This window comes from Astyanax mexicanus, chromosome 23 (genome assembly GCF_023375975.1).
Source record: "Astyanax mexicanus isolate ESR-SI-001 chromosome 23, AstMex3_surface, whole genome shotgun sequence".
Classification (NCBI taxonomy): domain Eukaryota; kingdom Metazoa; phylum Chordata; class Actinopteri; order Characiformes; family Acestrorhamphidae; genus Astyanax; species Astyanax mexicanus.
The window spans coordinates 10569023-10593522 of record NC_064430.1 but is presented as its reverse complement, the minus strand read 5'-3'; the positions used below and the strand labels follow the sequence as shown (position 1 = coordinate 10593522).

At 39.4% G+C, this 24500-nt stretch overlaps 1 protein-coding gene across 3 annotated transcripts in view; it reads left to right on the top strand.

Annotated features, from left to right (window-relative positions):
* Positions 1 to 5324: 5324 nt before the first annotated feature.
* The window catches only part of fto (FTO alpha-ketoglutarate dependent dioxygenase), a 284644-nt gene continuing 265468 nt past the window's right edge, over positions 5325 to 24500 (top strand). For all 3 annotated transcript variants that reach the window (XR_007429255.1, XR_007429254.1, XM_049471416.1), the window contains exon 1: positions 5325 to 5402. Coding sequence is in view for 1 of the 3 variants with exons in the window: in XM_049471416.1 (XP_049327373.1) it covers positions 5361 to 5402 (42 nt within the window). In the remaining 2 variants the exon portion in view is untranslated. The remainder of the gene's footprint in view (positions 5403 to 24500) is intronic.

Below are 24500 nucleotides of genomic sequence, written 5' to 3'. Positions count from 1 at the left end.
CATACATATATTCATTTCTACATTTTTTTTTTAAGTCACACAAATTGAGACTGGACACCTGCAGTATACAGCGTCTGATTTGTTACACTGCTCATTTTTGTACGTTCATGTTCTGTATCCACCCACTGCGTGTTCATCTATATATGGCGCCCATAAAAGCCCCAAAACAAAACTGGCAAGAAGTACAAAAGAGAACAAAAGAGAAAAAAAACTTCAACCGAGAGGCAGGAACGCAGCAAGTCAGCAAGAAGAGAAAAGAAAAGAGACCCCTCTTTTGAAAAGGGGGCATAATCGGTCTGGAGTCTCCAGCGTGGAGGACTTAAATAATGGAGTTCAGGTTTTGATATAACTATTACTGCCAGGAGAGGAGGCTTTGATGTTAATTGAAACCACTGGGCAGCAATCTGCTTTACAGCACTGACAAATAACAGCTTCCTATGGCTTATCATTGAACGTTAGGGCACGGGGGAGGCCTGTTCACTTCCACATGCTCGGTCCGTACACGGCACTGTCTGTAAGCGCATTGGGAGTACAAATAAAGTAAAAAAATATGAGCAGTAAGTTATGATAAGTCAGTTATAATATGTAGTAAACTTTATTTTATTTATTTAAAAATATATATTATTTTATTTCAATTTTTTCCGCATTTTCTCCCTAATTTTGCTCAGCCAATTACCCAACCCACTCATTAGGACTCCCCCTACCACCAGTAGTGCCCCAATACACCAGGAGAGTGAAGGCTAGCACATGCCTCCTTCGATACATTTGAAGCCAGCCACCGCTTCTTTTTGAGATGCTGCTGGTGCAGCATTGTCGAGCAGCATCCCTCAGCTAAGAAGTTATCTGTACAGTACACTTGAGTAGATAAAAGTAGAAAACATGTATTATTCAGTTAAATCAGTCAAAGTAAATAGTAAATCCGATTTAATATAACTTAAGACTTCAGATGAAGCTACTAATATTTTTTACAGTGTATAATATGTGCTGTTTTCATTTTTTTTTCATCCAACCAGACCAACTTCTTTCGTCTTTCCAGTTCTTTTGAAGAAACCACATCACAATTCCACCACGCATTCATAAAGCATAGGTGGCCCGGTGTAAAAGCCCACATGGGAAGCCTATCATTATTTGTAACAGAGGTTCCTTCTCTTTAAATGTTAAATGTTAGGCTGTTTTTCAAGTCATGCATTAGGCAGGCAAGGCAATGAGCTTCTGGTTCTAATATGGACCTCCTGAATGGTCTACTTCTCTTTTTTTCTGACTATATTCTTCTGTGTCGAGCACATTTCACCTTCCCTCCATGCCTTTTCTTTCCCTATTCTTTTTTTTTTTAAATATACGCTCATTATATCATCTATGGGTAAAAGACAAAAAAAGACAACCCAGCGCGAGGGTCATCCGGCGCTGATGCAACGCACAATAACACAAAACATCCCCCGTGGTGCAAAGTGGGAACAGAAAATTGGCCAGACAAAAGACGTGGAGGATTTGATGGGCTGCAGAAGGTCGTTCCTACTCTTTTCTTTTTTTTTTTGTACTTTTTTCCCTTCTCTTTGCCCCCCCCCCCTGACACACACATTTGGCTTCTCCTCTTCTGAGCCATGCTAAAGCCACATTTGAGAGATCTGCACTGAAGTTTAAGCATCCCTGTGGATGTACACATGGACAAATGAGCTCTCAGAAAGCAAAGAACACAGAACAGGAAAGGTGTACTTGATCCCCTCTTTGAATTCCACTTGTTCTTTGGAATTAGTGGAATTACTAAGGCCTCAAGTGATCAACAGATGTATAAAATCATCAGTGCACCTTATAATCCGGTGCACCTTATTTATGAATTCTACCAGACAGGTTGTAAGGAGCAGTAAAGCCAATCCGCTGAAGTACAGCGTTATAAAGGACTTTCAGTTTAGTTTCCCCAACACTGAGGCTTGAGCGGTATTAGCATTAGCCGCTAAACACACTAAGCGCTAGCCATACAAAGGCATATACATATCGTACTGTAGTCTGCACATTTATTGTGTTAAAACAAGCTACTAGGGAAGTGCCCTGTCTTACCGGAAAACACTCAAGGTTACCTAGCGCTAGTGGTTAGCTGCTTATGCTAATGCTGCTGCACCCAGCCTTAGTGGAAATCTGGAAATCTAAGCTTACTCTAAATGAATGGAAGCACTTTACTCACCCAAATAAACAGTTTTCAGGAGAATAATTTGTGTAGATTAACATCCAACACTCGTTTGACTTTAAATATTTTTTATTTTTAAGAATTACAGTTTGTTTACTTACCTTAGCTTTACTTATCCTCTACCCAGCGGAGAAACCTGGTGAATTAGAACATCTTTCATTACAAATGTGTAGGAACACAATTCAGCTATTAATGTAGAAAATATGGTTTACGGTTTAGTGGCTCTTTAAGAAGATATTGATGAATGAGGCCTATTAGAATTAACATGTTGTTTGTCACTTTGTCGCTTTCTAGTGTGAACGCAGGATAAGGGTGTAACAAAACTCTTTAACAAGATTTACCGTAGGCCAGAACATATTTTCCCTTCCCAGCCCACTTTCGTTTATACATACGCCATATTCATACACCATATACCCACATGTTTATGCTCTTTAATGCACATGGATCCACTTTGGCTTTAGGTATATCTCATCCAGATCCTTTCTTCTGGAGCTAAAGGGGAAAGGAGGAAATGTAAGTTATAAATAGGAATCAAAAGAGCCCTCCCGTTTATTGCAACAGGATGCCAGAGACACCGACATCTTTGAAAGTATGAGAGCTTTGAGCTTTTTACAAGACAGGTGAAGGGAACACATGTGTTAAATCAGTGCACCCGCCTGGCCCTGGTCAGCCCTACCATAAAAGAAAAAGAGATTACAAAGAGGTCTAATGAAGACACTGATCAAAGCCTGTAACGGTAATATGTAGCAGGTGTTTTCAGACCTTCGGCACCGGACGGGGGGGCGGCGGCTTATGTCTTTCGCAGACCGCGCACTTTCGCTCTTTTGTCCTGATGAAACGGATAACCAGCCGAGCGCTTTTCAACACTTCTCCGCCAGAGATTACGAGGTATCTGCTGACCTCAGGAGAGCAACGGGAGTTCCAGCGTGCGTTTGATATAGAAATGTTCCTACATATTGTTTCGCAGCTCTGAACCCTGTCTGTGAAAAAAAAGCCAGCAACAGAGCACCGGTTTTGGGGCCCTTCCTACCTTGTTGGCTGTGAAACACCTGGGAGCTGGTTGTGATAGACAGAGAGCTGAAGGAGACTTGGCACGTTTGGGATTTGGAGAACGTTCAAAGAGCGATTTTTTGGTGTTTTTATGCAAAGGGTTGCAAAGTGTTGCTTCTGTTTTTCATCTACTGAAGTGAACGTGAAAGGGGACTAAGTGTGCGCAAAACTATCAAGCAGTTTTCCATCATTAGATTTTTTTTTTAATTCATGATAATGATAATGTTAGCCGGTGTCATCTGTAGAAGTAAAGAAGTGATTCCTGGTCATGGGGCCTATTTCATGAAAAAGGTTGACTTGAGGCTCTTTAAACCAAGGGTACGGTAATACAATACGGTATTATCTTGATACGTTGCCCACAGATGCAGTTTTTAATGTAGTAGAACCTTCATACATTTTATGGAGCTAGAACCTCCATACTGTATGGAGCTAGAAACTCCATACAGTAGCTCTAATAAATCTTTATGCTCTCTTAAATTTTCCTTAAACACCCCAGTGTCACTGCTGGACTGAGAATAGAAAATTAACAGGATCCTGTGATCCCTGATGAAGGACTCGATGATGACCAACACCAACTGTGTTGGTGAAGCAGATTCAGATCCTCTGTCTCTGACTTTACTTTATCTACAAGGTGGAGCAGCTACATTAGATAGGAGTGTGTAATAGAGTGGAGGACAGATAATTAAGTAAACACAGTGTTTAAAAACTCCAGCAGCACTGCTGCGTCTGATCCACTCACTAGTATACATACACAGAACAACACACACTTACACAAACAAAACACCACCACCACCATGCCAGAATGAGCATCCACCCAAATAATAGCTGCTTTGTGGTGGTCCTCTAGGATTCTGTTCATTAAAGAACAGGCTAAAATTACTATAATAAAGGATTACACTCTGGAATTAGAGCTACAAAGTGGATAATGGTTGGTCATAATGTTATGTCTGGTCTTAGTATTTTTTTTTCTATGTGACTGATCTTGGTTGGGTATATGATACAACACATTCTGGTTATTCTGGTGTCCTATCATTTTACACAGCTATAACCATATATTAACCATTTCTGCTTTATGCGTTTTGTGAAAACTCTTTTCTGTTTTAACATAAAAACTACAATTTGCTTTATTTATTAGCAAATTTGTAATAAATTGTTGGTATATGGTTAATCGTTAAAAAAATGATTTTGGAAAATGTGTCATGCATTGATTGTTAGGACAAGTTGTAAAATGCATCTTAAAATGCTATATTACAAACAGCTATTTTTTATTATACGTTACTTTTATTATTATTTGACAATTAAAGACATTTAAAAATATTTTTATAAACTGGTCAGGAGATCTTCAGAGCCAGGAACTAGGACTAACTACCTAACTTCCTACCTATGTTCATACCCACCTGCCTACATAACTACCTACCTACCTACCTACATAGCTACCTACCTACCTACCTACCTACCTACATAGCTACCTACCTACATACCAACCTACTTACCTACATAGCTACCTACCTACCTACCTATCTACATACATACCAACCTACCTACATACCTACCTATCTACATACCAATTAAATATTATTAATAAAAGAGGAAGCAGAGCAGTGTAGATAAATGTGCTGTAGTTTGTGAATTACCCACAATAATTACTTTTCTTTCTCACATGAAATCACCTAAGACTGCATTTTAACTATTATCACATTTCTAAGTAATCTCTCTTCATTATTTTATGCATTAATATTTATTTATACCCCTTTAATAACTACAGCTCAGACTCCACACTCACATACACACTGCACTCACACACTGCACTCACTCACTCACTCACTCACACACCGCCACATCCGGCTTGTGTCACGTTACAAGCGTGGCTTGTTCCTGGCGCAATGCATCTGGGAAATGTAGTCCGTAAACAGTCACGAGCAGGATGTTTAAACACTTATTCGCATTTAATTTGTGTTTAAGTGTCCAGATAAATCATAGACGTGTGTTTTGTGACACGGCCACGTGTAAAGCTGTTGTTTTTCCTTCTGTTTAAGAAGTTTAATAAGTGTGAGAAAGCGCACGAGGACTACATTTCCCACGCCGGCGCAGAGCGAAATCGAGGCAGTGTAAACAGTGCTTGAGGAACATGAAAAGATCGGATGACAGTGAGAGGGAAAAGAGGAGAAAGGTATCTGTTGCAGTTTTCTGTGCGCTCGCGGAGCAGCGCGCGGGGCGGCTCGCGGTGTGGGGAGTGTGTGTGTGCGCGCGGGCGGCTGGTGCATGCTGTGTGTGGCTGTGTGTTGAGGCTCTAAGAGCTGCGCATCTCCCATGCTGGCGTTTACCATCCGCTTTTCTCTCTTTTTATTATCCTTTATTTCTCTATTCGTGCACGAGCTGGCGCGTGCAGGCGCGTCCCCGCGGTACCGCGCGCTGCGCGGTTCATTCCTGCACACTGTCATCATCATAATCATCATCTGCTCTTATTTAGATAGAGATAAAGCTAAGCTAAAGTGGAGGAGTGACGTTATGCTAGTGCCTGGCCACGTCTAAAAGTGCACCCTGCACAGTGTCATCCCTGCACGAGACCGTGACAATGAATGAAGTGATTAGATAAAAGCGTTTACTCCACTTATCTAACTATAACTGTCTATAATCCTGAATAAAAGAGTTCAGGACCTGACTAACAGCAGGACATACAGAGCCACTGAGGTGACATCATGTTAAAAAATAAATAAATAATAATAATGCGTGGTCCCCATTTATTAAAGCGTGGGAACAGGGTAAGTAAAGTCAAGTAGTTGTATTGTCAGTACTGCATATGTTCAGGACATGTCGTTACCCTACTTCCCAAAAGTTACAGCAAAACAAGACTATATATACTATATATACTATTAAAGTGTGATAGTACAATAGTGCAAGTTTAAGCAGTAATGCAGGTATGGGGTTGTGGGTATAAGGTGTGGGAATGAGATAATCAAGTTGTGGTGACAACTTACATGGCCATTTAATTTAATAATTAGATTTAATTATCTCGTCCCCATGCTTTAATAAGTCGTGGCCACGCATTAGCACCTTGTTCCCCAACCATTAGCTGCTCACGTTCTAGTTTTCACTCTGCTTTCTGTAATTATTACATAACACAGTACTGTACTTTTACTGTCAGTACTTCACTACTACATTTTACAATAAACTACTTGCAGTACTTAAGTACAGAAAATGCTGAATAAGTCATGGCAATGCATTTGGATCTTGTTCCCTAGCTTCAATAATTCCTGGCCATGCATTAGGATCTTATTTGCACGCTTTAATAAGTTATGGTCATGCATAAGCATCGTGTTCCCATGCTTTAATAAATGGTGGCCACGCATTAGGATCTTGTTTCCCACTCCTTAATAAGTCGTGCAAACACATTGTTATTATTATTATTATATTATGTCACCTTATGCGCTTCATAATACGACTTATTAAAGTGTCAGAATGAGATCCTAATGAGTCGCCACTACTCATTAAAGGCATGGGAAGGAGATAATTAAGTCCCTGCCATATAAATCGTCACCACAACTTAATTATCTAGTTTCCATTCCTTATTAAGTTGTGGCCACGCATTGGGATCTTTTTCCTATGCTTTAATATGCTTTTTGTTTAAGGTGATGTCACCTTAGGGGCTCCGTAATATGACTTACTAAGGCTTGAGAACAAGATAATTAACTTCTGGCGATACAAGTCGTTGTTAAAAGTTAATTATCTAGTTTGCCACACCTTCTTCTAAGTCGTGGCCACACATTATGACCTTGTTTCTATGTTTTAATAAGTTACATGACGTTACTTTAGTGGTTCGGTGAGGACATGCTGTCAGGTGGATGTTATTTTTGTGCTGAGAGTGTTTCTCTGTTTCATCCCTTTAGTAAAATTACCAAACATATCTGGTGTAAAATATATAACATAGTTATTTTTACACAATGGCAACAAATAAGGCTTGTGGTAGCTTGGTAACCTTGCTGTGCTAGTTGTGCACAAACTATACTTGGACATTAAGGGTTGAGCCTAGTGCTGAGGCTTTTTCTTTCAGCGGAGAATCTCCATTCAGAAGGCTTAATCTATGACTAGGAAACCAGGCCGTAGTGTATTTTCTTACTGGAACACGAGTTGTAAAGTGTATTATGCTATTTATTCCCTAAATAACTGTTGTGAGACTTGAATCATAATTGAGTGGAAAAGACATTCTGAATCAGGAGAGAAATCAAGTACTGCTATAATTCATCTGCCACACACTTTCTAATAGTGGTGTGTGATTAGCTTGTTATTGGCAGAACGCGAGATGGAATGATAACATTGTCAACAACTGCAGAGCCCTGGAGCAGAAAATGCTCTCGCAGTGTGCAGTGTTAATGATATCTGTGTTGACAGAAATGGCTTAATATGGCTTGAATTAATGCAGGAGTTACTTGATGTTTTTTTTAAATAGGTCAGGTAACTGTCTAATTACACCACATTACTAATAAACTGACTGAATTAGTCACTGCATGGCCAAAATTTCCTTTTACTTTTGAAGCTGTTTTTTTTTTTTTTCGTGTTGTAGACCTCTATTTTAACTTCAGTTGAGAAATCGCATTAATGGAATTAATGCTTCCCAGAATAATGCATTAATGTTTTGGATGCTATTTAGTGAGGCTATTAAAATGCACAGTATTGGATTATAGCTTATTGGAGCTCTGTATTTTATTTGTAAAATAATTGGTAGTTAAATGATGATTTTATTGCTGTGGACAGGCAGATGTTTTGATTTTCTGTGGAGATTATTTGGTGCTGGAAGACCACATATGCTAATATTTTTGCGAACTCTGTGTTCTCAACTTTTATGGTCATAATTAATAGAACTAAAGCTGCTAGCGATGCTGCCATGCTATTTTTTAGCGATTATTTGTAAGTATTTAAGTAAGAATCTTAAGAATTGTTGTTCAGTAAGTCTGTTATCATTCTCTTGGTAACTCTTGAAATAATTGACTATAATATTATATACTATTTTGTATGCCAGCTGGCCACCAACGTCAGTAGACGTTAATTTCAGGTTAAATGTTGGTCATGATATCTAATTTTATGTCAGGTTAACGTCTAATACTGTTACTTGCCTGTAAGGAATATTCAAGTTTCAAGGTTGTAAGGAGCAGTAAAGCCACTCTTCTGAGTTACAGTGTTATACAGGAGTTTCCGTTTAGTTCTCCATCACCAAAGCTGGAGCAGGATTAGCGTTACCCGCTAACTGCGCTAAGCGCTAGCTCTTTTGCCGTCCAGAGATGAGTATTATCAGCCTGCAGCCTGCTGCTAAACCCAGCTAGCACAGCTAGAGCAGCTTTGGCATTATTTTCTAACTGCGCTAAACGCTAGCTCTTTTGTCCTTTAGAGGTGAGAATTATCGAATTGTAGTCTGTGTGTTTACCCTGTTAAAACCCAGCTATGTGGGACAAAACCGCTAGCTCATGTCACCCTGGCTTATTGGAACGCAAAGTGTTCCTCAGTGTAGCGCTGTAGATAAACGGAAGTGCTTTACTCACCCAAATAAACACTTTTCAGGAGTGAAATCTGTGTAGATTAACATCCAGCTTAGTTTAGTTTAGCTTTAGCAATTAGCTCTGGGAGACCTGCTGAATTAGAAAGAAAACATGGTGACACCCCTGTTCCTTAATAGTGTCGCATAATGTACCTTATAATCTGGTGTATTTTATGTATGAAAATAGACCAGAAAATAGACATTTTTTGATGAATAAAATAAAATAAAATAAAAATAATAATGTAACAACAAAAATCTACTACAAATCTAAAGTGCAGCAAATGTAGTTTATATAAACTGTGAAAAACAATCAACAGTAAATGCAGTAAATACTAAAACAAAAATATTTTTAAAGAGTATTGTAATATCAATTTGTGTCAGAATATTTGCCAATATTGTTGCATATGATACAATAAAGCATAACCCTAATATACACATGGACTTTTTTTGGTTGTTGAATCTGGTGTTACCAGTGTTGCCAATTACTCGTTTTGTACTCTGGTGATCTGCTGCGTAAAGCTATTGGTGTCAATTTAATATTTGTTCATTATGAAGTTTTGAGCTGTGGTGCTTTTACTGTTGGTGTTTAAAAAAGATGGAATTTAATACACTATGTATCCAAGGTTTGTTGACACCGTCTTTAAATGTTTAGCAACCACCACAGATACCATAGCAACACCTTAGCAACCACCTAGCAACCAGGGCTTGGTAGTTAGTCTAACATCAAAGAAGAATCACTTCTGAGTCCATAAAGATCTATTTTTGTAATGTGAGTGTGATGAACTTCTTGATCGTCTAGTCTGAAAAAGTGGATTTATTCCTATGATAGTCCTCAGTATATACTTTATGATATCCTTTATTGTCTGTCTGTCTGTCTCTGTCTGTCTGTATCTGTCTGGATGCCCTGCTCTCTAATGGCACATATGTATGGATCATGTCTGACAGCAGTGAAACTATGTAGGACGTGGTTCCTCCTGTTTATTAAAAAACAGCCATGGAGACCAGATGAGCTACTGGCTCACAGAGCGCTCACCACAGCTGGTGTTCACACGGACTGACGGATATACACACAGACAGACAGATGGGCAAACAAGTGGGCAAACAGACCTAAAAGCCCAAAGCTTTAAGCTTGGTGTGACCATTCATATTTGGTTACAACATCAAAAATATAACCTTGAATCTTCATTATTTAAAAATGTCCTCCATCGTAGATAAATAATAAAGCCTTCAAAAAAAAAAACAAATAAATACAATTATTTAGTAAACAAAAAATGGTAAACAAACCAAAGTATGTTTTATATTTTAGATTCCTGAAAGTAGCATATCTTGTTTAGATGACAGCTTTGCACATCTTGGCTGGATTTTCTCAGTCGGCTTTACGAGGTAGAGTCAGCTGGAATTCAGGCTTTCAGTTAACAGCTGTGCTGAACTCCTCAAGAGTTAATTACTTGAATTTCTTGCCTCTTAATGTGTTTAAGAGCATACAGTGAATAGCTTTATTTGAGTAATATTCTAATATTATTCATATTATGACAAGAACTACTCAACTAAGTAAAGAAAAAATACTTTAATAAATGAAGGTTTATCTGTCAATCTGAAACATTTCAAGACTTTTGAAAGTATCCTCAAGTGCAGTCACCGCAAAGACTATCAAAAAAAGTTATGATGGAACTGGCTCTCATCAGGAGCACCCCCAGAAAGGAAACCAAGAGTTTCCTCTGTTGCACAGGATAAGTTTATCAGAGTTACCAGCCTCAGAAATTACAAGTTAACAGCTCCTCAGATAAGAGCACCTAAATGCGTCTTCACAGAGTATTTTGGTTTGTTTAAAACTTTTTTTTACACAATTTTACTACATGATTCGTTATGTGTTCCTTCATAGTCTGGATGACTTTTTATTTTTTTACATTGTAGGAAAAAATAAAATTGAGAAGGTGTCTCCAAATCTTTGATTGGTATTGTATAATGTACTTTTTTTTAGCATATGGTGGATATTTGTAATACATAAATAACACTGTCCATCTGCACACTTAATTGCAGTGTATGTTATTAATTTACATGTGTTGTTTAATTGGATGAATCACAACAAATGTACAGTATAAACAATTATATTTATAGTTTCTGTTAACAATCTGCCTCTACTGATGCAGTTTTTTAATTTCCCATGCTTACTTTTGGTTCTTACTTCTCAAAAAAAAACTTGTATCTCTATTCTATCTCTATTGATGAAATATTGATAAAATGATATTTTCCCATTTTGTGACATAAATTGACTACTGCTGCAGTTCTTTTATATTGTGTAAAGATAAATGAACCATTACAAATGGTCCAAATAACTTTCACGTTCATTTTACTTGCTTGGATACAATCCGGGTTAGCACCCGAACACCCCTTTCAGACAGCTTCCTCTTGCAGCGTCCACAGTTAATCCTGTTGGATGTGGTTTGTCCTTCTTGGTGGTATGCTGACATTATCCTGGATACTGTGGCTCTTGATACATCACAAAGACTTGCTGTCTTGGTCACAGATGCTCCAGCAAGACGTGCACCAACAATTTGTCCTCTTTTGAACTCTGGTATGTCATCTATAATGTTGTGTGCATTGCAATATTTTGAGCAAAACTGTGCTCTTACCCTGCTAATTGAACCTTCACACTCTGCCCTTACTGGTGCAATGTGTAATTAATGAAGATTGGCCACCAGGCTGCTCTAATTTAGCCATGAAACCTCCCACACTAAAATGACAGGTGTTTCAGTTTCATTGTCCAACCCCTGTATATTTGACACATTGCACCACCAAAAAAAAGGCCATGTGATGTCAACCCTCCATATCCAAAGCAGGGTGAGCTATCATGGCAGCATGGCTGGAAGACCCCAGATCAAGCCTGGTGGTTCTGATCCCTTAAAAAACGTGTCTACTTTATCATAATCAGCAAAACGTGAGGATGTAGGCCCTAGTCGTGAAAACGGGATGTGCTAGCAGTTACTCTCCATCACTGGACGTGGACTGACGCGTTCTCTCTCATGTCACCGAAGAAGCTGCGAGCGATTTGTCTTTTTAAAGCTTTTTTAAAAATGCCTTGTTCTCTCTTCTGCTTTGCCAGGGATTTCCTAACCATATGCGGTGCATGTGCACTCCGAAAAAAAGAGCCTGTCCTGATTAGCCATAAAAACAGGCATGCTGTTGGCTAATAGACTATTAAAGGGTGACTTCATCCTATAAGAAATGCCCTTACACGGCCCTCCGCCTGTAGAAATACTGTCAGCGTCAGCGTTATTAACTATTATTTGATCTAAGAACACTGTCTTATCTGGAGTGCTGTGACCTCCTAACCTGTGCAACAGAGGTAACTTTTGCTCTTTCTTACTTGGGGCGGTCCTGATGAGGGCCAGTTTCATCATAATGTTTTAAGTGGGCTTTGCCACTGCACTTGAGGATACTTCCAAAATTCTTGATTTGTTCTTTCGGATTGTCTTTGAAATTATTATTTTTTTTTTACTTAGTTGAGTAGTTCTTGCCATAATATGGATTAGAACATTACTTAAATAGGTTATTCTCTGTATACCAACTGTACCTCTTCACAACTCTTAGAACTTTTCACAACTTTCAGTACTTCAGTACTACACTTTACAAAAAACTATGTGCAATGCTTAAGTTCAAAAATTCAGAAAATGCTAAAGCTTAAACATTTCAAATTTTACTCGTCACTTTTTAATTGTAATTTTACTATAGTCTAGAGTCTCTAGTACTATAGTTCAAGAGATAAAGGATTTTTTTTTTCCCTGTTTTTTTTTTGGTTCCCTGAATAGACTGTAAGTAATGATAGCAGAGGGTTGCCAGATGTTCCAAAGCTGTGTTTTTTTTTCTTGCCGTTTTTATGTCCCTCCTCATCATTGCCTATCGCCCATGGTTTCCAAGTGGCTTTGGCTCATTGGCTCATTGGCTTCCCGGGCTCGTGTGTTTGCCGGAGCAAGATGTTTAGGCTATTTAATTCCTAAACACTCATTAAAATGGTTTGTGTTCCCCTTGGCGATTCTGTTAAATTAACAACTAGCTACGGCTACGGGCTGATTGTGATGTGACCACACAGCCCAACACGTTCTTTGTTAATCGATTCCCCCCCTCCCCTCCCTCCCTCCCTCCTTTCTCTGCAATCCACCTTTCGCGAAATGGTTCCCTGTAAATAAGTGTAAAGCTAACGATTTATGGGCGCTAACGTCCGGGCGCTGTCATGTTGTTGGGAGGCGATGTTTTTTTTTTTTTTTTTAGCTGGGTGTCAGTTTCGACCTGATCAGCAACTTTCTCTCTTTCTCTCTCTTAACCTCTCTCTCTCTCTCTCTGTCTTGCGTGTGCTAAGTTACGATAGACTGCGCTACGCTACGCTAGCTGACATGCAGCCGGCCTCTATTAATGACTCCATAATGGAGAAATAGTGTAGGGTGTTGACATAAAGCGCACTCAGGAATACATAAGACCACCAGTTACACTGTTAGCCTCCGCGGGAACGGATTTACATTCCATTCAATGGAATGAAATGAAACGCGAATGAAAAAGCGAATGAGAAGAAGAAGAAGAAAAAAAAAGATGACCAAAGAGTGCGGGAGGTAAATGCTCACTAGCTACTGACTTCATCAGGCTGGTGTCCATAAAAATAAAGAAAAAAGAGAGGGAGAGAGAAGGAGAGAGAGGGCGAGAGAGGCTATCGAAGGTAACGAGGCTATAGAAGGGAGGGAGAGAGGGATGGAGGGAGGAAAGGAGGGAGGGAAGGGGTTAGAAAAATACTGCCCCAGCTGATAATGATACCATTACACTAATGGAGGCAGCAAATGAAGTAGCAGGCTGACACCCTGCTTTATTACCGCAGGGGGGCCACTTCCCGCTGCATTCCTAATGGCTGGAGCTGCGAGTATTGATCAGGCCATCATACCGCTAATTCACACGGACATTACTTGCCGCAACGACTTGTCAATCCTGCTGCCAGGCCACTAGCCACGACTAGCCGCTAGCTACAGCTCCACCGCCTTCCCTTAGCCTTACAGGGCCTCTGCCGGTAGCCCACCCCCCTTGATTTAGCGCCCAAGTGGGAGCACAGTAGGGTGGTACCCAGCAGGGCTGATGTTGTAATGGTCCTCCACAGTTGGGATGGTTTGATTTAGAGAGAAGAAAAGAAAGCTAAGCTAAGAAAACCAGAGGTGGGGGTGGGGGTGAAAAGGGTAAGAGTACTAGAGCACAGTAGTAAAAGCCCAGTAATTAAGTAAAAGCAATAGGTTTGGTTTAATTAAGAACTCACGCACTGTTATCTGGTCCCCTGACTCTCTCTTTATGGCCGCGGTGGACACGGTTCAGGCTTAAGTAATGAGGACGCCGCCTCCAACGCTAATGACCTTTCGCTGTAAATAAGGACAAGCTGAGGTGCGTTATACGGGTTGCCAGGTGTCACATATGGTCATTAGGTCATGTAGACTGTGGATTTCCAATGATTTGGAGTCAGTGTGTTTGGTAAATGTTTTAAACAGGAGACTAACACTAGGCACAGCACTTTCTTTAACACTTCTATGCTAATGGAAGATGTTTATTAGTTATTAGGTTCAGAGTTGGGCAATATAACAAAAATGTGTCATGCTATTAAATAAATTCTACTAAATATCTGACCCCGATTTCAATTATTTCAACAATTACTACATACCAATAGTATGCTTTTAAGGATGACACTACGTGAAAACACCACAGGGAAATTATTATCAGATAAAAATATTTAATTGTCACTGTTTCGGAGGATCAGAGGTTCTGAATATCGGTTTTGATAAACTTTTGATTAAATACTCAGATTTGAGTTTATGGACCTATTTTTTTATTATCTAAAAATGTTAAGCGGTAATTTTCTAACTGCACCACTTCACAAGTTAAAAGACACAAAAAAGCAATATTAAAATTCATATTTAATAAAAACAAAGCTTTAAGTATTTCCAAGTTAATCAAAAGTCAGGCTAATTTTATTTAAATAAAAAAAAAATGCAGATTGAAATAATGATGTCAGATTTTGAGCTTCATATGCATCGGAATAACTATAATTCGAATAATAAAAACAAAACAAACAAAAAAAAAAAACTTGGGGCCCTATTTTAGTGATCTATGGGTGAAGCATCAACTGTGCACCGTGCAGCTTGATTTAGTGTCTTTGATAGTGTAAGCCTTGAGCTGCCTGAAACATGCAAAAGGCATGTAATAATTTTCTTAAATAATCATGGGGGTGTGTTTTGAGCAAAATAAACCAATCAGAATGTCACTTGCCATTCCCTTTAATAGTTAGGTTTGCTCTGACTGGCAAATTGCTATTTGAAGGGCGCAGTGCTTTTGCACTTCTCAGCAGACAGGAAATGTATTGCTCGTTCACACTGTGGACATATTACAGAAAGCACAGTGGATTTGAATATAGAATAAAATATATTTGGAAAACTCGACACGGAATTACAGAGAAAACGGACAAAACAACTTTGTCCGAGATTTGGCTCACTATGGTGCACTATGATGTGCACATGTCAACTGAGCAAACTCCATGGAAAAGGACACCCTGCAACAAAGCATTTGATTGGTATTAATGGAGATAACCATAAAATATTATAGCGCCACCTGCAGTACTGGAGCACTTTGGCCAGTCAGAACGAAACTACAGAGAATATTCAACCCCTACCCTATTCAGTTCCTGCTGAAAGTATACTCAGGCCATAACCTCACCATGTGGAGGCTGTAATTGGCTAACTTTGCTAGCTTTAACTGTATTTTTCTTTTTTTAACTCCACACAACAAAGTATTTGATTAGTTGATGCCAAATGGTAGGACTTTATTGCATTCAGTCCTCTCCAGTAGTCTATAGGACTATAAAATGTCATAACACCACCTACAGTACTGGAGCACATAGAAGCCCATTTTTGACAATTAATAATATCCAAACAATGACAATGATTGACAATCACAATCATTCCAATATTTTTAAGTTGCGGAATAGGCTTCCGTAAGAGTTTGACTTTACACAACCACTGCAAGCTTCCTTCTCTGAAACATTACCAAGGCCCTAAACCCAGCAGGTGGAGGCTTGCTCGACTACCTTTTAGTGTGTGCTGCTCATATGGTTCAAAATAGGCCATATGCAACATTACAACCTCAAAAATGCTCTGGAAAAAATTAAGAGACCACTTCAGTTTCTGAATCAGTTTCTCTGATTTTGCTATTTATAGATACAGTATTTGTTTGAGTAAAATGAACATTGTTGTTTTATTTAATAAACTACGGACAACAGTTATCACAAATTCCAAATCAAAATATTGTCATTTAGAGCATTTATTTGCAGAAAATGAGAAATGGCTGAAATAAGAAAAAAATGCAGAGCTTGCAGACCTTAAATAATTAAAAGAAAACAAGGTTATATTCATTAAGTTTTACGAGATCAGAAATCAATATTTGGGGGAATAACCCTGGTTTTTAAGCACAGTTTTGATGCGTCTCGGCATTAGGGGTGGGCAATATAGCCCTAAAATAATATCACAATATTTCATGGTATTTTCGCAATAACGATACTCTTGGCGATATAAATTAATGATTTTTTTTTTTCAAGAATACACTACTACAACAAAATGAAAATTTTATTTTATTATTGCATACGATTTATGTCACACCTCTACCTGAGATATTAAAAATACAAGAATTTTATCAGATTTGTAACAGAAGTCAATGATCCAGAATTATTAGTCATGATACTAATAATAATGCACTCCAAATATCCCTATTTATCCAGGATTAAAATAAAATAAATGATACTGGACAGATATAATCTGCATCTAGTAGATATATAATGGAAAATGAGAACAGTTTGAATTTTATTTTGTTAAAAACAGTAAAAAAAAAAAAAAAAGTAGTACCCTGATGTGATAATTAGGGGAGGGTGATATGGTACGATATATTTAGGGTATAATATCGTTCACGATATTCAAAAATGTTGGCAATATTATCGCGTACGATACGATATGGCACACCCCTACTTGGCATGTTCTCCTCCACCAGTCTTACACACTGCTTTTGGATAACTTTATGCCTTTACTCCTGGTGCAAAACTTGGTTTGATGGCTTGTGATCATCCATCTTCCTCTTGATTATATTCCAGAGGTTTTCAATTTGGTAAAATCAAAGAAAATCATCGTTTTTAAGTGCTCTCTTATTTTTTGTGACTTACACAGACTTAATAAACACTTTGTTACTTTTGAAAGTTTTGAAGTTCATCTATAATAGTTTTTCACTGTGTGAAACAACATGAAGGAGCTTCCATATAGCTCATCTCTCCATACCCTGTTAAGTTAGCCATGATGGAAAGCTTTGGGCTTCATCACAAATTGCTTAAAACGCGATTAACACCGGCAGAGCAGGCCACTCTCGGCAAGCATTCGCGCGCTAGCCTCTTTCCCTGCATCAGCACATCCAGCACTAACCTCTGCTCTGCCGCTAATCAAACACTTTAGCTTAAGGGGAGCACTCATTCAGCTCTCTCATTATGAATGCTCCCGTAGCCATAAAGATGTATATTTATATATCTCCATCCCGGTGGCTGTCGCGGAGGTAACTAGTTATTGATCTGGATATTTAGTCATTTCTTTCTGCTCGGCCATCAATATGGGGCTAACACGCGAGTGTGCTATGCTTGACCCCGCCGCCTGCCTCTGTCTCAGATCCCATTGGAGTTTAGTGATATACTATTCTGAAAAGCAAATCAATGAGTGAATATGAAGTTTGGAGTGTAATATAGGGCGACCCCGGGGCCCGTGGCGCTCGCATTGATCCGATATGTGGACTTAGGTTGATTTGTCTGTCGTGAGGCTTTGCTTTCTATATCATCTGTAGACTGTGGGGGATCACTTATCCTTATGCCTTATGTGCAGGCCTTTAAAATTCATCCCGTGACTTTTATTATTTATGTTTCTTCATGTTTTAGAAGAGCTCCTCTGAAGATATAGATGTTTCAGATTCATAAATATAAAAAAATGACTTATTACATTACATTTATGTTTAATGAAATACTAATAGAAGTGTATATTCAAAACCATTAGTTAATTTATATTCTGTGAAACAAAACATTTTTTTTTGCTTTGTACACCAAACCATGTCTCTTAATGCTGAGAATCAGTTATTTTACATCAGAATTATGTGTCTATATAAATAATAATGTGCTGTTGCTTAGTACTGAACTAAACTTAATTTTTTTTTTTAGAAATAATTTAGATTAAAAATAACAGATTGTATTTCTATTACACAAGTTAGAAAAGGCCTATGGGATATGTAAAACATGTTCATGAAGTTCTTTGATCTCACCAACTCTATTCTTTTGCCAGTTTCAGTCCCTTTCAGAATGAACCGTTTAAGAGCGCTGTCACTTTTATGCAAATAAGCTATTGCTGGCAATGCCATGTATGCTCTGAGCATTTACTACTTTAGTGTTAGCTTGTACTAAATTGACAAAACACTTGCCTGCGTGTCTGCAATAGAAGCACAGAACGTATTATTTAAAACTTACGTACATCCCCCTTATCTGCTGACTTGCCACGCACAGGTACAGATCCCTCCCTCAGACAAAGTCTGTTGGCTAATCCTGCTGTGTACTGTCTTAACCTCAAAATGCTCGAGCTGGTGTTTCTTCAACTTCTTCAACTTATCTAGTGGGTGGGCCTCTGGTGGGGGTTGACGGTTGAGTGGTGGAGCCAGGATGGTTCCATGCATGTTTTGAGTCTTTTAATTAATTTACAGAAAACAGATTAATGGATTTTTTAATGCATGGGCCCTATGATTTCTGTGATGTTTATATAATGGAGTTCAGATATCAGATATAAGGACAAAATATGACAAAAAAAAAATAAATAGTGAAAAGGAAATCAGAAAATAATACGTTCTTGCCGAGCGATCGACAAGGCCGTGGAATGTGTTTATGTAATGCTGTGTGTGTTGTGGATTTCATCATTGTATATCACAGCGAGGCCTACTCACTGTGTGGTAATGAAACATGTCAACTGCAACAGCGAGGTATAGCAGTCCTGCTGACCCATCCATTTAGAGTTCATCTGTCAGCATTGGGGTGATCGGTGCTAATATATAGTCAATAATCAATACCTTCAGTAACCACAGAAGCTTCCCAAGTGACCATTGAATAAACATAGGATTGATCTGGTAACCTAGACACAGGCGTTTTAATTCCCTGTGTGTTTGCGGTTGAGTGCCCTGCTGTCAGTTCCACTCATATATTCTCACTCTCGAAGCAAATTTTCTGTGTCTGTGTGGTTTTGCAGCAGGTTATCTATACGCTTTTTTCCTCGTTCATCTGCAGAGTTTTCTTATATATTGTCCCTTGGGTTGGTAGGCACTTCAAAGCTTGTTGTGCATGGTCTAATCATTTTCTGTACACGATATATATATATATCTCTGCACAAGTTATTTTAGAAATTGTAGTTGTGATTTTTTACTAATTAGGACAACAATAGATTCATAATTTCATAATTAATAGGACAGTTTATAAAAGTGTGAAAAGAGGTTGTTCCTAGGGCTGGGCGATATGGGAAAAAAAATCTTATCACAATATAGTTTTTCATATCAGTCCATATCGATATGTATCACGATTAAATCAAATCACTCTCTGTTACATGTAAAGGTCTATCTATCTATCTATCTATCTATCTATCTATCTATCTATCTATCTATCTATCTATCTATCTATCTACCTATCTACCTATCTATCTATCTATCTATCTATCTATCTATCTATCTATCTATCTATCTATCTATCTATCTGTCTAAAGCAATTTACAACAGCATATCACAGTGTTCATTTTGACAGATGATTTTGATTTAGTTTTAGTCTTAGTCTTTTGACAAAGATGTATTATAGTTTTAGTCATATTTTAGTCTTTTGGTTATAAGTTTGGCTTTGGTTTGGTTATAGTTTTGGTCTAGTTTTAGTCGATGAAAACAAATATTTTAGTCTAATTGTAGTCTAATATTTTTTTTTCTATTTTAGATTTGTTGTTATTTTGAGATTATTTACTGCTAATGTTTAGTAAAATAATAGTCTTTATGTTTTGTTGCGTTTAAATTATGCTAACATTAAAATATTTTAAAGCAAGTGTTCTTTAAAAAAAACATTAAATGCTAAATAGATCAGTCCATGTTTCACAGCTGTGATCAGATCCTTTCAAACACATACACACACACACACACACACACACACACACACACACACACACACACACACACACACACACACACACACACACACACACACACACACACACACACACACGTGTAGCTAGATCACAACATTGTATCCATAATAGAGGTGTAACAAAGCATCATCGCACAATGCATCGCAATGGAAAAATCTGATGATGTGCATCATGGGAACATACGATTGCATGTTCTGTTTATAAAATGTTATGCATTTGCATTGTTTGAATACCAACAATTAGGTCGCAACAATGAGGCCAAAGATCCAGTGGGCATAAGCAAAGGGCGAGAGATAAGTTGTGTTCTGATTGAAGCCAATCTCACATAAGTGCTTTTTTCCCACTATTTCATTTGGTATTCAGGTTAAGGTTAGGCTAAAAAAAAACTAAAATTTTTACACAGTCAGTGGAAAGCACAGGGCATAATAGAGTACTGACTCTACTGATTTTTTTCCTCTGTTTTTCTTCCCTCTCTTTCCCTCCTTTCACCTGCTCTGGCAGCACAGTGGGGCCCATCTCTGCTGTTTATTTGTGAATTTATTTTCCTCTGTAACAGCTCACCTTTTCTTGTAAAGGGAAACTGCCTAACGACGGGCCTTTGCCCAACATCTGCTTCCCATCGCCGGGCCAAAGACCCTCATTCACTCCAGCTACAGGAGGCCTTTTCACAAGGCCCTGTAAATGCTAACTGTTAATTTGTACATCATAAGTTCTTTTCTATAAATAGGGGAAATGAAAGTGAGTGTAAGTACCTGGCGTACTCTGTGTGCGCCTGGGGCATGAGACAGGGCAGTACACCGTTTCTGGATGAGGAGAAAGAACGCTAGTCGGTGCCAACTGCAGAAGTGTGTAGTCTGGAACTGGTGCCAGTAAGGAAAACCTAAGCATGCCATGATCCACCTGTGCTCGGTGCTGAGAAGCGTAGGCCAAGTCTGCTTTATGGACTTGTTTTACAGCAGCTAATGGACTAAATCGCTTCCTGTTGTTTATAAAGAAAGTGGCTTTTATTGTGATTGATGATGATTTTGTTTGCTATTCATTATTTCTGAAAATAAAGTGAAAGACATGCTTATGCCTAGTTCATACTACACGATTTTGGGCCTAGTTTTTCAGTCGCCAACAGTTTTTCGTTGATCTCCGAAAAAAACTCTGACTAGAGGCAAATCGGGGATCACTCGGCACTCCCTAAGCCACATAATGTGAACTACTGAAAGTTGCTCGCAGACCTGTCGTCGACTGATCGCTGATGAGCCGCAGACACCCGGCAAATATTCAACATGTTTAATATCTGACTCAGTCAGTGACTAAGAGTCAGGACTACGGCTACCTACAGCCAATGGGATTACAGAAAGAGAGAACCACATCTCCTGCTTTACCGGAGCTGTTTATGGAGAGTCTACCCACTTTTCTGCTCCCCCAGTTATATCAGAAAATGACTGTTAAACTCTAGAGGGAGCCAGCGAGGGAGTCCTCTATGAATGGGGTGAATGGAGCTAAAAGTTAAAAGGCTATACCCAATGTAACAATCCTCCAGATGGACGGTGGTTTCCGGTTGAGAGTACGCTGTGTGCGATTGGCTGCCGTTTCGCACCTGTGCGTGTTAGTTGGTTGCTTGAGTGGTAAGCGTAAATGATTGTTTGTAGAATGTACATGTGTAAGCATCCCTGGGTGCCTAGAAATGCAAATAGGAGCTGTATTTACAGTATCCAACTTCCCCGGCAATTTAGAGCATCCAATTTACCTGATCTCTATGTTGGTGGAAACCAGGGTCCACCCAGATGGGGACTTGAACCCATGACCCCAGCACTTGGAGATTTAGAGGCCGTGTTGCCCACATATAGTCTACGACTAGGCTTAATCTCTTTCTAGGAAAACGTCTAGAGTGCCCTATATTTGAACTACAGAAGATTAGGCCCCGGTGTTTGGCAGGTTTTCATCCTCTTCTCATTTTCGTACTTTTTTTTCCTGTTTTCCCTTCAGCATAAATTTGACTCGTGTATTTCAAGGTTGGTATCACGATGAGGACAGTTTGACGGGCAGTCTGTCAGGAGTGTGGCTTTCTGCAGGAGTGTGGTTTTATTTGGAGAGAGGAAAGAGAGAGAGAGAGAAAAGGTGCACTTGAGTGGTCAGTGGTGCATAACACTTGCCTCTCAACACTGTCTCCTCTTCACTTAACCTTTGACCAATAAAACACCCACATACTGTCTCTCTCTCTCCCGCTCGCTTTCTCTCTCTCGCCTTTCTGTTCAGCCGGCCATAAGTTTTATCCAAAGCTGCTGTCAACCACATGATCAGGCTTGCATAAAAATGCTGCTGTTCTGTCTGTCTGATTGTCTTGCGCTGTATCTGTATGTCTGTCTATCTCTGCTCAGAAATTTCTCTCTGCTGGTTTAAGGAAGACCAGTTGGAGTTGATAGATCAGGGGCTGTTGCTAAGGTGGTGAGCATTGGTGTGTAAGCCTCTTGGCTCTTGGTGAGATTGGTGTAAGGGTAAAGGGAACAATGTCAGTTTGAGTTGATGTGGAATATCTGTGCTGTTTAGGGGTGAATAATAAAACAGTAACGTATTGAAGAGAACTGGAGTTTAGTTCAGTAATGGTATTTCTCTGTACATATTCTTAACCGGAATATTCTCTGATTTCTAAGTCTGTGCATAAGTGAAAACAGACCCTGGTAATGGAAATAAGCAAGCAGTGTTTAACACCTCACACCTCAGAGACATTTGACTTGGTTTGAACTCATATCCTCATCGTCTAAAGACTTAAGATTTGACTCCCATGACACTCAACAAGACTTTTGGCCCGACTCATATTGCAATGACTCAGAACAAATACACTGCAGAAACTAAAGAAATGTCTCAGACTTGCACCATAGAGACTCAAAACTCTCCTTGGACTCACACCTTAAAGCCTTAATTTAGACTTCTTACTCAGAGATTCAAGATTCAACTCTAGATGCAACTCTAGATGGAACTCTTGAGACTCTCAAACAAGGACTGGAAATGGACTGCACTACAAAACATCAAGGTCGTAACCTAGATTCTAACCACAGTTAGAGTCTTAAGACTAGATTCGAACTTACACCCCAGAGACTGGACTCACACACAGAGCTTCGAATCTTGCCTTAGTCTTTGCCAAAGAGGCTTGACACTCGACTTTACCACAGACACTCGACTCAGACTCTACCACAGAGACTCGACTAAGACTCCACCACAGAGACTTGAGTAAGACCCCACCACACAGAACTCAACAGAGGCTCGACTCAGACTCTACCACAGAAACTCGACTTAGACTCTACCACAGAGACTCGCTCTGACTCTACCACAGAAACTCGACTCGGCCTCTACCATAGAAACTAGACTCTGACTCTTCCACAGAAATTCGACTCAGACTCTACCGCAGAAGATCGACTCAGACTCTACCACAGAAACTCCATTCAGTTTTTACCACAGAGACTTGACTCAGACTCTACCACAGAAACTCGCCTCGAAATCTATCCACAGAAACTCGATTCAGACTCTACCACAGAAACTCGACTCGGACTCTACCACAAAGACTCGACTCAGACTCTACCAAAGAAACTCGACTTAGACTCGACTCAGACTCTACCACAGAAACTCAACTCGGACTCCAAAAAAGAAACTCGACTTAGACTCGACTCAGACTCTACCACAGAAACTCGACTCAGACTCTACCACAGAAACTCAACTCAGACTCTACCACAGGAACTCGACTCAGACTCTACCACAGAGACTTGACTCAGACTCTACCACAGACACTTGACTTAACTCAGACCTTCACAGTAGGCCATCATTTCTAAAGTAGTTTGCAGTAGTTGCATGCTAGGCCTTGAGGTGCCTCACTCACTTAGTAAGACCTTCTTTTTCCTTGTTATAAGTCTTCTATGTCACTGTAGTATTAGAAGCAACAATAATAATAATACGTTGACAGTGTTGTAACTGGAAGGCCTTGCCCCCCTTGACTGATGGCACCCTGTGCCTTTGTTAATCTAACCCCTCAATTTGATACACACACACTTCACACACAAGCCCGTCACACTGGCAGCATTTCCGGGCTGTCTCCGGCCTTTCACTCTTTCGACAGCCTGTGTTGAGTGTTGAGCCTATCACTGTTAGGAAGTGTCGGAAGTGCTTCCGCTGCTTTCCGCACAACAATAGGGATTAATATGGATGCTCTGTAAAGTGTGTTTTTTGCCTCGGTATGCTCGGTGTGTGTCAGCGTGCGAGGGTACGCGTGCGAGCGCACGCCGCCTTATCTGCTGGAACAGGATCCGGCGTCATCCTCCTTCTCCTGCACTGCCAATTACACAGCGGATCATTAACTTCAAGGGTTTAAATGTTCCAACACTGGTATTACCACATCCAGCTTAGTCCCTGACAGATGTACCCACTTTAATTCGCTACTTTCTTTCCCTTTCGTCCTTTAATTAATTTATGTATCGTCTCCCCCCCCAATGTCATTCGT